The sequence below is a fragment of the Scardinius erythrophthalmus genome (assembly GCF_964197995.2).
Source record: "Scardinius erythrophthalmus genome assembly, chromosome: 6".
Lineage (NCBI taxonomy): Eukaryota > Metazoa > Chordata > Actinopteri > Cypriniformes > Leuciscidae > Scardinius > Scardinius erythrophthalmus.
In genome coordinates, this window is record NC_138226.1 from 28,832,958 (window position 1) to 28,850,155 (window position 17,198).

General features: G+C 42.7%; 1 protein-coding gene across 1 annotated transcript; it reads right to left on the reverse strand.

Annotated features, from left to right (window-relative positions):
• Positions 1-410: 410 nt before the first annotated feature.
• On the reverse strand, positions 411-14,195 carry irs2b (insulin receptor substrate 2b). Its single transcript, XM_081368853.1, has 2 exons — positions 10,839-14,195; positions 411-2,109 (listed from the first exon to the last, which is right to left on the reverse strand). The coding sequence occupies exons 1-2, from the start codon at positions 13,993-13,995 to the stop codon at positions 2,105-2,107; spliced, it is 3,162 nt and encodes a 1,053-aa protein (XP_081224979.1). The 5' UTR covers positions 13,996-14,195; the 3' UTR covers positions 411-2,104.
• Positions 14,196-17,198: the final 3,003 nt, after the last annotated feature.

The following is a 17,198-nucleotide window of genomic DNA, read 5'->3' on the forward strand; positions in this document are numbered from 1 at the left end:
CAATGCAAAGAATATGAAGTATATACAATGGAAGACACAAAAAAAAAAAAAAGAAAAAAAAAAAACTTGCTCAGGCATTGAAATATTAAAGATTTCCATACTGTGAAACAGCATTCGCAAAAGAACACTGTTGAAATTACTGTTAGGATTCAATAGCAAAGATGAAGTATAAGAAGAAGAAGAAAAAAAAAAACACTTTTCCATTTAAAGTTGGCAGAAAAATTTGTACAGCAAAAAACTTTCTTATGGTTTTAAATATATTAACACAGTATTTATACATTTGGTTCCTTTCTGTAAACTAATCTTTAAAAAAATGTAAATATTGCATATGCCATTTGTGGATTTGTACCTATTTTTGTAATATCAAGCATTATTCAAAGAATTCTTTTTTTTTCCTTTTCTTTTTTTTTATATTATAGCATTATCAAATATCCTTGAAGTGGCATCTATCGTACAGTGTACATACTTTTACAAACGTACTGAAGAATTAGAAAAGAAAAACGCCAGGCCCAAAGTTCAGCCTTTGGCATGTACCTTCATTAGTGCTTTAGTTGTTTGGGGGGAAATTCATTCAAACACGTACCGTATATATATACATACAAAAAGAAATAAGTTATAATCTTTAACTTAAAAATGTCAGTTGCAATCTCTTTCTACATTATGTACAGCTTTCTAGGCAAACTTTTTCATATACTTAAGTCAAGTTGTGTGTGTGTGTGTGTGTTGTACAAGTCGATCTGAACAACTCTGCCTCGGTATCAGTCTGTCTGTGGATGTTTAGGCCGTGCGTTTCGTCTCCTGTGGAGATCTCCGGAATACTCTACATTCAAAAGTGTCTTGTGTTACAATCTAAGGAGTTTGTAAGTGCAAGACAAAGCATTGGTTCTGACGAGTCTATCCCTGTCTGACAGTAGGGAGCAGCATTAATGGTGTCAGGCCTTCTGAGACGTCCCTAAATCTATCACTCTCTGGAACGGCGACGGGTGTGTATGTAAGGCAAAGGGAAGCCTGTGTGTTCAGAGCAGTGAGAGGGGGCAAGTCCGCAGAGCCTTCTGGGCTGTTAAGGTTTAAAGACGGTGTGCTAGCATGCCTAGGCTTGGCGAGAGAGATGCTCCTCTCTCTGACCTGAGGCGCACGACATCATTCATCTAGCGTGTGTTAATCGCGTGTGGCTTCGTTCCAAAACTAATAACTCGTCCTTTACGGAAGCCTGCTTTGCATATATGCGGGTTTGCGGGCGGAAGGCCCGGTCCTTTACCAGCTCAGATAAATATTATTTCATTAAAATCCTTTAAATATCTGTGTAGAATGCAAAATAACATTAATAGATCTTTGATTGCAGCGCAGGAACTTCCTCCGCTGCACTGCAAGACATTCAGTTATCATGGCAAACAGTAATCTTTGATACTCTTGTGAGTGTATACGCAGGTCCTCCAGGAAACACTGTTTGACAGTACAGTCAGTAAGGCTTTGGATTGGTGTTTTTACGAAAACATTCACTTGGAAAAATAAATTAATTTCTCAATATATAGATTTTTGTAAGTCATAACCTGGCTCGTTCTGAGGTAGGGTTTTCAAGTGACTGCTTTTTTGTGTGTGTGTCTGATTTCGAATTGTTGAGTCAATTTCTGAAATGCCACCTCTGTGCAGTGTTGCAACCACCCGTGCGCGCACACGCACTCGTGCCGCCACACGCGGGGGAAATAAATAAGTGCGACGGGTGTATGCGTGCGTGTGCAGATCAGATGTTTTGGTTCACAGGTTTTAGGGGGTTGAGGGACACTGGCCACTCGAAGTCCAGAGCTCGAAACAAAACCAGTGGAAAAAGGTCCGTAACACAAACATTGAAGAGATTGTAGTGAGTGACAGATGGACAGGAAGTCCCGCCTCTGTGTCTGCGAGTCTTCGTCGTGCCTCGCGCTGGGGTCAAGTGTCTGTGTTGCCGTGACGACGGCCGTTCGAATGCATTCGGGAGGTCAAAGATCAGCGGAGGCCTGGTTCAGCAGCAACGTGGTCCATCTGTCCACACGAGCGCCTCCTCTCCTTCTCTCGTCCCTTGCTCTCGACGTGGACAACGGAGCCTTTATGAGAAGACTGGCTCTGTTTAGTCTGCAAGAAACAAGAGAGAAAAAGAAGCACATTAATGTGATGTCTATAAAGACAGAGAAAGAAAGCAACACAAACCAATAAAACACACTGTTCCCCGAGATCAACGTGATCACGCTGACGTCGCGCAACACAGCAGCCTTTTATGGGCATTCGCTAATGTTACGGCATTTTTCTGAACTACTATCATATTCCTCTGTGCTTTGTCTGGAAAAATCTTCCCTTTTCACTGAGAGGCGTGTGTTTTTCCATTACCATTCGTATGTGATTTATACATGAGGAATGAAACTGGCTAGCGGGGGATAAAAGGTTACACACTCCCTCTGTCTCGTTCTCGCTGCTGTTCTTGTGCTCTCCTTTACCAAGTAAGGAATGCGCGCTCTTTTGCTACGAGCAACAGAAGTGGCAGGTGCTCAGAGACAGACTATGGGAAACACTCGCTGACATTTAGCTCTGTGCAGCTGACGGAAAGAGCACAAGAGCCGGCCATACACTGACACACAACACAGCCTTAGATGTTCAGCAATATCCATGCTATTTAAATATTGAAGTCTAATTTGCTAAAAAGGGCAAAGTGGGCAAGACATGCTTTTTTGGCATTAAATAATGGCGCAAATGCCATTAAATCACATTGCGTGATTTATTTAAATATTCTCCCCCCATAAATTTTACATCTGAAAGGGAAACTCTTACAAATGCATATGCAATAAGGTCAGCCGCAAAAAAAAAAGAGTGTCTTTAGTAAATCCTGACAGTGTTTTTTTTTACGCAAAAAAGAGAGTTCCCAGACAGCAACATAGTATCGGCCCAGATCTTGTGGATTCAACAAGTACCAGATGTGGGCCAGATCTGGGCCGACACTATGTTGCTACCAGGGTTTGCACTGATCACTGTTAAAACTGTCAGAAAAAAATAATAAAATGATGTAAATACTTAAAGTAAATATTCTCCAGATATGTTAACCATTTGCTATGGCTTTGGTTTAATGTCAATTTAAACCATATTTAATTATGGAAACACCTTGTTGACTTTACAATATGATGCTTAATATTTTTCTCTCACTGTATTAATGGGTCTTTATAGACCACGCAATTTTAGAAAGCTGGTTCCTGGCAAGATCATATTTTGGGGCGTTTGGTCTCACAAACTTTAAAACCACGTGCTTTCTGGTGCTCATAAACAGCTAAATGCAGAACAGTGGAGTTCCTCCTGTTTAACTGTACATGAAACATAGCAAGATATGACACAATTGATTGTGTGCAACAATAATCAGATCAGCACAGATGTGTAACACAGCAACTGTGTGTACGTTCTCATACAAGAGAAAATAAATTACACACATCAGCTTTACGTTTGACGTGTAAATGTTAGTGTCATTTGACAATTTGCTTCTGTCTCTCGCTGGTGTCTGGGTTCTGTTTACGAGACTAGATCGCTATCCTGACCTCTCACCCGCTGTACTTGTTTGTGAGGTTTCATTTGCATGTAGGCCTCACACTGGGCGGAAGTCTCTGCTAACACAAACCCTTTCGTGGTTCTGTCCTCTCAGGCCGTGCTAGCGCTAGCGCTAGCCCCCTCCCCCTCCAATCTCCTCCTCCTGCTTTTCATCCGCCTAGAACAAGAGCTGTTTTCATAGAGCAAGACTCGCTCTCACACACACTTAACAAACCCTTAATTCACAGCCATCGGCTATATTGCACACCATAATCGCTCCCATTATCTGAACTGCCCGCACACATTCCGAACACTTCCGCATGTGAGTCCGATATCACAACATCCACTCTGACAAGGATGGAAGTAATTCCCATGAACGTCAGTAGGGATGCATTCTCTCACAGAGAGCTGGGTAAAGTAAGGGAGGAAGGGCCAGCGAGAGGTCAAGCTTTCACGCTCGTAAAGTGCCTCATCTTTTCTTGCTCTTTGATACCTCCCTCTGTGTGGTATTACGAAGTATTACTCTTGCAGTTAAGTGCTGACAGATCTGTTTGCTCACGGCCAACTAGTGAAGAAAGAGAAAGAGAAAGGGGAGTAGGTGCTTTCCTGTTGTCCTTTTAACTAGACCGACTGTGGGAAAAACAGCAGAAAACACGTTTCACTCACCCTGATGAAAAAAAAAAAATAAAAAAAAAATCCCACAGCCAAACACCAATGACAAACCCATATCTACAAGAGTAACAACAGCATTAATGTACATTAAGGTTCTTTCCTTAGAGTAAAGTCAACAGAAGTTGTGTTTTCTTCCCTATTGGGACGTATAACCGATTGAAACGACTACTCAAACAAGAAAAAAATGAAGGGCGGGACTTGATTTTTTCCATCTGGAATTGGTTGGATGGTTGTGGTTTGCTATTGCTGTGATCTCATATGATTGACAGGTTTACCTGCCATCATGCTAGTAAACGTCATCAGAGAAGAGAACTGATGTCGTTTCAAGAGGGAGGGGGAGTTATTTTGATGAAATATTACGAGGGAACATGAAAAAAAATATATATATAATAAACACTGCAATATTCCATAAAAAAATCTGAATTGTCCATTTTGATTTCTTGGTGAATTTAAAGTCCCAAGATTATTCTTTTACTTTGAAAATATCTCTGCAAAAATGTCTGATTCACAAACAAATGACTCTTATGAGCCAATTCTTTTTTTAGTGAATTAAAAACATACAGCAAAACAAGTGTAGTCCGATTCACAAACAACTGACTCTTATCGGCTGATTCTTTTTAGTGAATCAAAAAAAGTACAACACATATTTTGAGTTTTATAAGTTTGGCCCAATGAAAGCAGCCATGTGTGTCCAGCTTAATGTCACCATTAAGTGGACAATGACATTATATGACCTGACCTACTTTACGGTCACCACACTGCTAAGTGCTTCAAAGACACCACCACTAAAACAAAGATGCTGTATTGACTACAGAAACATTAGCGTAAACTCTTACATGATGACAGTGTAGTGGAAACCTTGATGTGAACTTGAGCTTGGCTGCTCGTACTCAGACTTTTAAGGCGATGATACGCAGGGCAACTGGGCAATCTTGCCGAGCGATTGTTGGGATTGTCTTTCCCATTGAAAATGGGCAATACATTTCTACCTGGATAATTCAGATTGGTTGTGGGCTTTGTGTCTCATCTGGTTGCCTTTCATTGCCCAGCAACATTGCTCAAAAAGTTGCCCTGTGCATCATCACCTTCAGAGTACCGTTTCGGGTGGTCTGATTTCGTCATGTGTATAAATAGACTCGAAACAGACAGAGATCTCTTTTCCCGTCTCGCTGATTCTCACATTCACACTGATGCCACAGATCCGGAGTCATGTAGTGTATGTGTATGTGTGGAGGTCAGAAGCCAGCTTGAATTTCACAGAGCTAATTAAGCAAGAGGAAGCTTGGCAATTCCATGGATGTCCCATTCCGATCCGGAAAGGCAGAAAAAAAGCAGCGCCAATGAATGAGGGGGAAAGAAAAAGCAGTGAGGTCATGGGACAAGCACTCAACAGAGACGGAGACTGATGAATGAGCAGAGGGAGGAACTTTAAAAGTTTTATCTGTCAAATGCTGACCTGAACTAACTTTATTAACTGCGTCCTGCATTCACTACTGTCTACAGCGCCACATTCAAAATAAATTATGTTTATTTTATGCTAAGAAATTAGATGGCAAGGCAACATTTTCAATAATTTAATCATTTTAAATATTACCAAAATCATAATTATGTAGGAAACGCTGCTTCTTACAATCTCAATGAGTAAATATAAATCAATAAATATCAAAGCTAATTGTAAATATGCTCAAATTCAAATATCAGTAAGAGCAGATGGAGACCAGAAGTGTGAGGTCTTATCGGACCCGCTGACCCCGAATTCCCTCCCCCATCTCTCTCCCTCTTGTGTTGTCTCTCAGTGTAATCAATCAAGTCTTCAGATCTAAGCTTAGTGCAACATATTGCTTCCTTAACATTTTTTTACGGTGTTAAAACTGTGGTTTCTGTGCCTGTGTGAGAAATCAGCACAGGTATTTAAAGCAGCTGTAATCTGGACCACGCTGGTTCAAGTAAAAAATCTTGTGAACCCGCTGCCCCCATCCGTAAAAAAATATCCCCTCTCCACACACACACATTTGTCCTGCGACTCATTATTTATTTATTTCACACAGGTTAAATTTAGCCCCCCTGCAGCCGAGCCAGGAACAGTCTGGTGTTCTCACACACATATAAGTATAACACACAACTGTTCTCTCTCTCTCTCTCTCTCTCTCTCTCTCTCTCTCTCTCTCTCTCTCTCTCTCTCTCTCTCTCTCTCTCTCTCTCTCTCTCTCTCTCTATCCCCCCCTCCTCTCTCTCTCTCTCTCTCTCTCTCTCTCTCTCTCTCTCTCTCTCTCTCTCTCTCTCTCTCTCTCTCTCTCTCTCTCTCTCTCTCTCTCACACACACACACACACACACACACACATTAACAGTAGAGAGAAAAAGTGACTGACTGTACTGTAAACATGTGCTAGTGTTACTAATTTATTTATCTACGCTAGTCTCATATATCATAGAAGGGGAGTATCAGTTTGAACCCGTGGGGTAGAAATAACACTGTTTCTGTTCATCCTCACTCAGTAGGATCTTCCAATGTCACTCCCTTTAGGGATTTTCACACTGTCAGCGATTTGTAGCAATTCGGTGAGAGTTTGAGGGAGCAGGAGGGACGTATATGGGCACACAAAATTTAAATTGAAGGGATTCACTCTCTCAAATAAATGTAATTGTCTCTTTCTCATGGCTCAATCAACTGCTAAGCCACAGCTTAACAAACAACCATATATTCATTTTTAAGATTCCTAATAAATTGTTAATGAATCCAAAAACAAAAATATTTATTACTAATAATGCCACACTAAAAGTGATTATATATATATATATATATATATATATATATATATATATATATATATATATATATATATATATATATAACAGATGAGATGAAGCTAATTTCAACAGCTCTCGGCACAATTTCAAATTGTAAACTGTAACTTTACAGAAACGGAGACTCAGACAGTCATCCTCAGCTATGGGAAGAGGGGCAGGGCAAAAGGTTACACTGTATGCGTGGCGTGATGATCTTCATGTGTAAATGTCACGTTCTAATCTCATAACACTACAGCCAACTAAGCCAACAGAGCTCAGTGGACATATGGAAATAACCTCCAGTCCATGAATAAGAAAGTGTGTGCATATTTCACAGTCATCCTCCTTTAAACAAATCCAAATACCCAAGGAGCCATTTAAATTCACTTGATGAGAGTAAAGCATCACTACATATTCTGCTCCACACACACACACACTCAGATGACTTAGCTCAGCAGGGGAAGAAAAGGAGCATTCATTCAGAATCAGCCCACATGCCATGCAATTATTCCCACACACGGCACGTGCACTTAAAGAGCATCCTATGCAGATTTCAAATGATATTTTCCAGCCACATCCTACTCTTTGCCACATGCTAAACACACACACACGGAATGTTACATTTATAGGATGTTAACATATAGCATTAACATATGTTATAGATAATATATACTTTACACAAATACACATAAATGACAGAAAGTGATAAATGTACTATGTGTGCGTGTGTGTGTGTGAGAGAGAGAGAGAGAGAGAGAGAGAGAGAGAGAGAGAGAGAGAGAGAGAGAGAGAGAGAGAGAGAGAGAGAGAGAGAGAGAGAGAGAGAGAGAGAGAGAGAGAGAGAGAGAGATGTTTTTGTTTTTACTATTACAATATTTCTGGGGGAGAAGGTTTTTGTCATGGAAATAATGTCACAATAAAAAATATATATATATATATATAATAATAATAATAATAAAAAAATAGTCTTAATTTTCTATAAAGCCAAGTATAATTTATTATTTCATTCTGTCAATTTTGAAATATAACCCTTGGGTGAAATTCAGCTGTGTGTGTCATTTACTTGGTCAACAAACAAAGCTGCTCAACAATGTCTAATCTGTGGCAGCATGTAATCCGCCTTATCTGTGCTGCTAAAATTGGGAAGCAGTGAGAGCGTTTCACAGAACATCTTGGATGTGTTTAACACTATAAAATCTGCAACGATAGCAGATACTTACAGAGACAACAACAACAGACTAAGAGGTGAAAGAGGACATGATGAGAGGGGATGGGAAGGCAGAGTCAGACTGATGATTGCTGATAGACAGAAAGGAAGAAATGAAAATAGTCCTTCAAATATAAAAAATAATAATCAGAGGATATATTAAACAAAATGTTTTATGATGGAAGAGAGAAAGATAGTATGATAATAGACTAGGATTCAAAGGAATAGGTGAGTGTTGTGATGGGGGATGGCCATCTGAGTCTTTTCTCTAGAAATAAAAGCAGGCAAATTGATAGACACAATCTTTATTTCACTGCTGTACCTTTCAATTAAATCAAGTCTATCAAAGCGGGAAAGGGCGGGGCTCAGTGTGTCTGCAACAAAAAAGAGATTTCACTTTTATTTCAAGATTGTGCCAACTGTTTTTGCTGGTTATCTGACTGTATCTCCCTATATCTCTCTCTGGGCTGTTGTGTGGGGCAGCAGATGGCCGCTAATCATTAGTGTATTGTCAGGGCTCTGATGGGCCTGATAACCACTGTGCACTGCTTGGAATGGCAGGTGCACGACCCTGGCCCCCACCATCTGCTGGCCCGGCCCCTCACACACACTATTCTCAGGAGGGATGATTCTCTGGAAGCCCCTCACAGACACACACACAGCTCTCTGAGATGTGCTAATGGTACATTTCTAATAAGACGGTGTTTACTCTTTCCTCTAGTGCTATTATGTAGGGAAGAAATGGAAAGAATCCAATCTAACGAAATAAAAGGTAGGCGAAAGCTTCAATGCCTTCAGAGCTCTTTATGCCCCACTCTATAGCCGTCAAGGCCAGGTCAGAGGGGACCTATTTAGTTTACAACGCACAGCTGGAGTATTTTGATGTTCAATGACTCCGTAAGGATGCAGATGTGAAAAATGCTGAATTTAAAACGACAGAGTGTGACAAAAAACAATCGGCCCAAAATGATGAGGCTCCGTCATAAACCTCAGTCAAACATCCTGCACACTGTGTAAATATGTAGTTATGTTTGCCAAAGTATGTGTCTGCTTCCCATTCACAAATGTACTATTCAAATCAGTGTGTAAAAAGTGACGGGAGGAGGGATGGAGTGAAATGTGGCATTACAGACGTTGGCATAGTAAACAGAGCGCAGCCTATCCGTGCTCTCGTCTCTGCTCAATGGGTCCCGTACCGGCGCAAGTTCCCTATCAGAAGACTATCGGGCCATTCGACACAAATAAGAGCTCTGTGTTCTGTCTCTGTGGCTCATCTTTTGTTTTGGTGGAATGCTGTCTGTAACCAATCACAGGGCTTGGATGTCTGAGCTCTAGTGAGTGTGTGCCGATGTTTCTGCGAGTTTTCTTTGTGGTCTCCTCCCACTGTTTTAGGGCTTCCGTGGCCTGCGGCTATGTCTTTCTGTTCTGTCTTCTTGTGGAGGTAAACAGAGAACTGCAGAAACACCTGCTCCGCCAGCACAAACACTCACACACCCTAGAGATCATAATTGAGCTCCGGATGCCGTCTATTTGCCTTATATGGTGTGTATGTGTGTTGTTTTAAGAGGCTTCTGCTTCTAGACTCTTTGTGAAGTGTCATTCATCAGACAAGTCGCTCTGTCCTTTAAGTGCAGTCCTTCACCTTGACTTTTTTTTCAGTGCAAGGGTCTCACTAAAGTGTAGCATACTCCTTTTTTAAACACTTATACAACCTTCACACAACCCCACTCAAACAAAGTTACGCTTAACAACAACACCTCCTATCTTACTACTCATTTCAGTGTGTGACTTCCACGTGAGTCCATATCTGTGTCTGTCAGCCCATACATTTTATCTCTGTGCTACACAAACAACTTTGTTTTTCAAGTCACTCCGAAAAACAAAAGGTGGGTCGTTCCTTAAAAGAAACCTGGCAGGTTGGAAAAACAAGCCGGCGTTAACCTCTCTGGACGACCTTTGCACACATTCTGCATTCCAGCCCTGAAACCCTCCACCTGAAAACTGATAAACAACTGACTCACTTGTTTTTATCTGGGCTACTGTTCACTCAAGTACAACATAATGACTAATTCTGATTCAGAGAATTAGACAAAGTATGATGCAAATATTGGGAATGTTTCTTCTTTTGCTAAATTATTGACATTATCTCTCTTTTTCACATTTACATCCTCTCAAACTGACCGCATCCCACAGTCATCCTTACACTACTGACAAAATAATATCAATAGGGAGCTCCAGTAAGAATGAATAAAAACCTTCAACTGAGCTGTTTTCATCCCAAACACCCCTGCAGGCACGGGTGAAGCGATCAGTCACTGAGAATAAAAACTGCGCCACAGCTTTTAAAGAGGCATTTCCATCATTCTGACACTCAAGGTGCTCAATTAGCTCTCTCACATAAGAGGGAAATTTGTCACGTGGCATGCTAATCTGGTGCACAAGTAATATGCAGTTGTTATTGTTGCAAAAATAATGCGTCATCTCATATTGTAGTGCGTTAACACAGCTAAATAATTCTAACATTTCAGAGCACAGCATTTGAAAGAAATTAAGTGAATGAGTGTAAACATTAACTAATGAAGGTTGTGAGTTTGAACATCACCAGTTATGTCTTTTATGAATTCAGCTTACCTGTTACTGTTGTTGCCGTCTCCTTGAACCCAAGGCTGGCATACGGACTGGCATGTATTCCATTGATGCCCTCTTTACAGCAGCTGGCAGGTTTGAACCGGACAAGCGAATCACAGCTGGCAAGTCCTCCATCCATCAAGTTTAAGGCAATGTAGTTAAGTCCATTCTGAAAGCCGGCCGATGTCTCCCTGCACATGGGACTGTTGTACTCTTCATCCGATCCTTCGCTGTTCCTCACAGAAACAGACACGTTCTCCACAGAGGCTGAACCGTGCCGCCTGGCGTCGTGTGCGAAGGAGGGAAAAACTGGTGTTACGGTGGTGGTTGAGGAGAATGTCTCTGAACTGTGCCGTCTGCGTCCCTGGGGGTCGGCACGGATCACTTTGGCACCCCGGTCGGGATCCACCAAGGCCAAAGTGGCACCATGCAGCAGGAATCCTTCAACGCCAGGCACTCCCACAGTCTCATCCACAGTCAGCCTCTTCATGCAGGAGGATGGGCTGATGTTCTGCCCACCTTCTGAGGGCTGCGAGACAGGAGGGGAAACTGGCACGCCGAACGTCATCTCTGTGTAATCATCTTTAGCTTTATCAACTGGGCCCACTGGTGCCACCTGTGCTGTGAGGTGGTACCTTTCATCTTTCTCCTCTCCTTTAGGGTGGGTGGGACAGGACGTGAGATCCGGCAAAGGCTCCAAACCATTCGACGGAGCGGCAGTTCCAGATTTGGGTGACTGAGAACTCACATCTATGTTCATGTAATCAGGAAGGGGGGATGTCCTCTGATCTGAAGATGATCCGAGGGATGAGGCTGAGCTCTCGGAGGAAGTAATGGAGGGCGGAGTGCAACTTTCAGCAACATGTCCAAAGTCTATGTTTATGTACTCGCCAGGGCTTTTTGGCTCAGAGGGGAGGGGATGCTCGTTCATACTGGGTAATGTCCGGAGCGTGTCAAGGGAGAGGCGGGTGGGACGGCTTATCCTGTGCAGGAGGATGAAGTTATCCGTGCGGCTCTGTCTTAGAGGAGATGGGGCAGGGGGGGATGCTGTTTTTACTGATTCCTCTATTATCCTGTGACTCTGAGGATTCATGACAACATACTGATCATTGTCAGCATCCTTTAGCGTCTGCTGGGGCTTATGACAGCGGGTCAAAGAGTTAAACAAGTGAAGCTGTCTGAGACATGGAGACTCTGGGCTCAGGTAGTAGTCTGGTGGTGTGACTGAATCTACAGGGGACATGTTGAGGTACTCACCATTAGACAGTTTCCCATCTGAGCTGTCGATTGAGAATTTAGAGCCGCACAGCATCCTCATGTAGCCGCTGTCATCCAGAGAACAACTGCTGGGGGAATTGGTTCTGTAACCATTCGCAATAGTGAGGGGGTGCGTCCTGGGGTTGATTATCTGCTTTGGAGCCGAAACGCACATTGGGCTCATGGGCATGTAGTTGTCAGTCTTCCCCCCTTGTGGAGACACACCTGGTGTCATCGGCATGTAGCCACAGTCGCCCAGATTACCGTTGGAACTTTTCAGTAACGATCCGATTTCAATGTCCCCATAATCTTCAGGGTATGTGAGCTTTGGAGATGCGGTGTGAGAGCTGCGCCCCGAATGGCCTGTGTGCGTGGCTCTCATGAGCGTGTACTCGTCCAGCGAAGCAGAGGACACTTGTGATGGCACCCTCTTCTGGTAAGGCATGGTGAGAGAGTGTGTCCTCTTCCTGTAGGCTTTCTCCAGATCTCCTACGCTCTCCTCGCCTGCCGCCCGGACACTTCGCCGTCCACAACTGTTTGGCCTTTCCATGATCATATATCCATACAGGTTGCTGCCCTCGTGTGAGGGGGGCGTGCCAGCAAGCGACTCGGGTGTGTTGCTTCGGTTTGCTGCAAAAAGGTGCCGGATATCACCCGGGCTGGAGCCGCACTCATCGCAAGAAATAAAGCCAGCGTCGCTGGGGGAGCCTGAAATGGAGGCGGTGCAGCTGGAGGGGCGAGGGCCTGACAGGCTGACAGGGCTGGCAGCTGAGGGAGGCGAGTGAGACACAGGCATGCACATGGATTTACTATGCTGCAGGGTTGATGACTCAAATGTCCTGCATGGGCGAGCTGTCACTGTGTTAGAGCGGCTCAAATGTGTCCTGTTCACGCCTGGGCTGATGGGGCTGCCTGCGGTACCATCACCCTCGCTTGCCGTGCGGATCCTACAAGACGTCAGTTTTGTCACGGGAGACGTCGCTGCCATGCTGTCGGTGCGCGAGCGCCGTGTCAGCCCAGTCTGACTCGGCGGGAGGTTGTTAAAGTGCCGCCTGGTGGGCACAGATATGGGGTTGGTACCCGAGGACTGGCTTTTGCTGCGCGGGCGGAACTCTGACATCTCTTTCATTGCTTTCATCGCCTCCAAAATAGTCTCGTGAATGTTTTGCGCCACCACCGAATCGTCCGCTTGCATCCACAACTCGCCGGGTCCGATCGACGCGGACCGGCCCACCTCGATGAAGAAAAAGCTGTCCGAGTGTCCGCATCGGCGAATGTTCATTAGCTGTAAAATCACCGACGCCACCTCCGTGTTGAGTTTCACGAAGCTGATGGTCCGGCTGGATAAACACAGCCTGTAAACGCCAGTTAAGTTTCTGCTCTGTCCGAGTCCTTTAGATTTCAAATTGACCTGCCAAACCTCCCTGTAAGTAGCGGTGACGGGCGTTATCACGCCGTAGCTCGCCTCATCAAAGCCGACGAGGGATGACGCTGAATTAGAAGCGGAGCCGTCGCTCACTTTCCCCTCGTTCATTAAATCCGTTAAGACAGTGTACCAGTCCTCCTGTTCCTGCTCGTTTTCGGCAGCCACGGCAAAATACTCGTCCTTGGTGTAAAGGGCGATCAGGTGTTTGTGTTTGGCATCGGCTCTCTTGTTGATGTTCAAGCACGAGTCCAAATGTATAACCCGTTTAGCAGCCGACTTGTTTTTCCATTTCTTCTCGCTCTCGTAATACTCCAGCCGGGCGCGAGAGCCCTCGCTCGGCTCCCTCAGCACGAAAAAGCGCTTGTGTCCGTGCTTCTGTTTCTTCAGATAGCCGCATTTCTTAACGTGGTTGTTGTTCTTCACTGTCATATTTGAAATCAGCTGTCCTTCTGTCGGCGGCGGACTCGCCATTCTCATATGCTCTGAAGAAAAACTCTCACTTTTCCTTAACTTGTGCTGTCAGTCAGATATAATCCTGTCAGACTCTCTTCTGTACCCGGCGCGGAGTGCGCGTTCGCTGTGAGGAGCGGTTTAACAGTAAATAACACATATCGCTAAGTGACTGGAGTGAAGAGGAAAAACAACATGTGACGTCCTACACATCCAGCTTTGGTTACAAAAAAAAAAAATAGAAAGAAAAAAATACGCGCACACACATAATAGGCGGTGCAACCTTCGGGGGGCGGCGTACCTGTGAATCCGCCTCTTTTAACAGCTCATTGGGCTCATTGGTGGAAGTATCTGATTGACAGCTGAGAGCACCAATCACGTCTACTCTTTTTCGCCGCTCCGCCCCCCTCTAGAACATCCAAAGGTGTCTGAGAATTGTCAGAGGATCGCAACCCACTGAGCGCGCCGGTCGGAGAGCGCTATGAGTGTTATATTTTATTAAAATAATACGGAATAAAATGACCGTGAATAGTCTTTGATTTTAATATTCTTGGTTTCTTTTGGGGAACAACTGGGGTGGTTAAAACAAGTAGGCTACTGACTACGGGGCGCAAGTTTTTCGGCAGTTTGTTCGTTATTGAGAGTGAGTTCATTTCGCTTATGATTTTGCAAAGTCTAGCTTTGCTATCGAATGCGTTGTAGCTTAGCCTATTGTGAAGTGCACCGTGTTATAGTGTCATTTCCTATTGTTAATATTAGCCTATGTGAGAATGCTGTGTTTTTGTAATGAGCATAAGGCTATGCCTAAAAGTTTTAAACCCATTTGCACCTAACATAACATTCCTTATCTCAATTATGTTACTATCAGTATTATATTTGGCATTTTATTATTAGGGGATCGAGCCAGATCACGTCAGTAAGCATCATCTCGAATCTCTCCTCTGACGCATCATAAAATGAATAAGCAATGCGCGTGACCATCCTCATATAGCCCAGGCTACTACTTCGTTTTACACCATGACTTGACCTCGTTATGTTGACGCAGTCTATTCGAGGCGAATCATTTAACTGTGGGACTGTAAAAAAACTGAAAGTTTGCGGAGCATCCTCGTTATGTAACGCAACCAGTGCTTTATAGTCTGAATGCGTCTTGTATTACGCTACTGCCTCTAGCGTTCACGGGTATGTGCGTCTGTGTTTTTGTCTTGTGTTTGCCTTCCACTAGAAGATTATTTCCGGTCATTGCCTTTACCTCGCACTCCTCCTTCACAGTGTAATGTACTACAACACCCCTTACACTACACGGGAGCAGAGAGCACTGCAGATATAATGAATGAAACTACACTGCTTGCGCACGACAAAGTTAGCTTAATGCGAGCGTTTACGCGTCGTGTTTCTCACTCCGTGCTGTATTTATAACATAATTAAATGAAGCGTTTCAACCCAGAACAGTAAAATGTCAGCGAAACTGTGTCAGTATGTGTAGCACTGCATCAGCTTTGCTCTAGTTTTTGGTGGGTTAGGCTATCAGTGATGACGTTGCGATGCAGGGTCTGCTGAGGATTGAATACGTCAGTGACTGGTTATGTACGTAGATAGATGCTTATACTCCTCTCAGATGAACTGAAATACTGTCTAGCTGTGCGTTTCCCAATAAGAGCACACACCTCCCGGGAAAAGATGTCTCTTCTGACTTTTCTGAAAGAAAAAAAAAAAAAAAAAAAGGCAATGACAGGCTACAAGAACTCTATTTCTCATTTTCTTTTCTATTCCTCCCTTTTATGCTGGAATTTCCCTGTCATGTCTGCTTTGAGTGAATTGTTATAATGTAGGCTGCAATGCACTCTTTCATGCTGAAAATTGAAAATGGGTGGATATAGGCTATATATAGCTAGCCTACAGGTCAAACGTTTGGAAACATTACTATTTTTAATGTTTTTGAAAGAAGTCTCTTATGCTCATCAAGCCTGCAATTATTTGATAAAAAATACAGAAAAAACAGTCATATTGTGAAATATTATTACAATTTAATATACTTTAAAATATAATGTATTTATGTGATGCAAAGCTGAATTTGCAGCATCATTACTTCAGTCTTCAGTGTCACATGATCCTTTAGCAATGATTCTAATATGCTGACTTATTATCAATGTTGGACACAGTTGTGCTGATTAATATAACCTGTGATACTTTTACACATTTATTTAAAATATAAATCTTTTGTAACAATACTGTTCAAAAGTTTGGGGTCAGTCCTTTATGTTTAAAAGAAATTAATAATTCTATTCAGCAAGGATGTGTTAAATTGATCAAAAAAAGAGATAGAAGTGATAGTTTTGAATAAATGCTGTTATTTTTAACTTTTTATTCATCAATGAATCATGAAAAAAAGCAGAGACTTCTTCCAAAAACATTAAAAAACAGTAATGTTTCCAAACTTTTGACCGGTACTATATTCTCTCTTAATATTTATAATCTAAATGAAAATCTAAAATCTATGTAATATATAAAACGAGCTTGTCTTGTCTTCTGCAGATCATTAAAGGAGACCTTAAACACACAGTGTTTTTGTCTCAGCAAATTTAACCCATAAACCATCATCGTATAAATGGTCTCATGTGCATGACCTTGAAAAAGTCCCACAGGGATTCCTTTCCCTTCCTCACATGTTCAGAGAAAACAGTTTTTGCTGTCTCAGCGCTCAGCTCGCCTACTTATTTAGTGGCAAGGTCAATTATACAGAGCTGTGAATGTGTCAATCAGGGGAACAATTCAAGGATTTTACCGGAATGACTGGAAATTAAATCAAAATGCCTATACTTGCTGCTTCTGTCCTCTGCCTGTCAATTAAACTAACTCAATGCAACAGCTTAGTAATTGGCTGAGAATTACTGGCCCATACTAACTCACAATAATAAGCAAATGATAAGCTTGAGTGAAGGAGGTATATGTATGTCAAATGAGAACTGTTGGAAGTAATTGAGTATACAATAATTCCATTTTATTTGTGCAATGCATGCTGCATAGTGCTGTAGATAAACAAACCAGCAGCTCAATACAGTCAAATTATGGGTTGAATCCATCCATCTCCAGCCATCTGAACCAAAGCTTTTTTGTCATTGTGTATTTGTGTCAAAATACAGACACAACCCTTGTGAAAAAGAAGTGTGCTTAATTGTATTGAATGTGCAGTTGTAGTGTTTACTATACCTATTTATGTATGTGGTGTA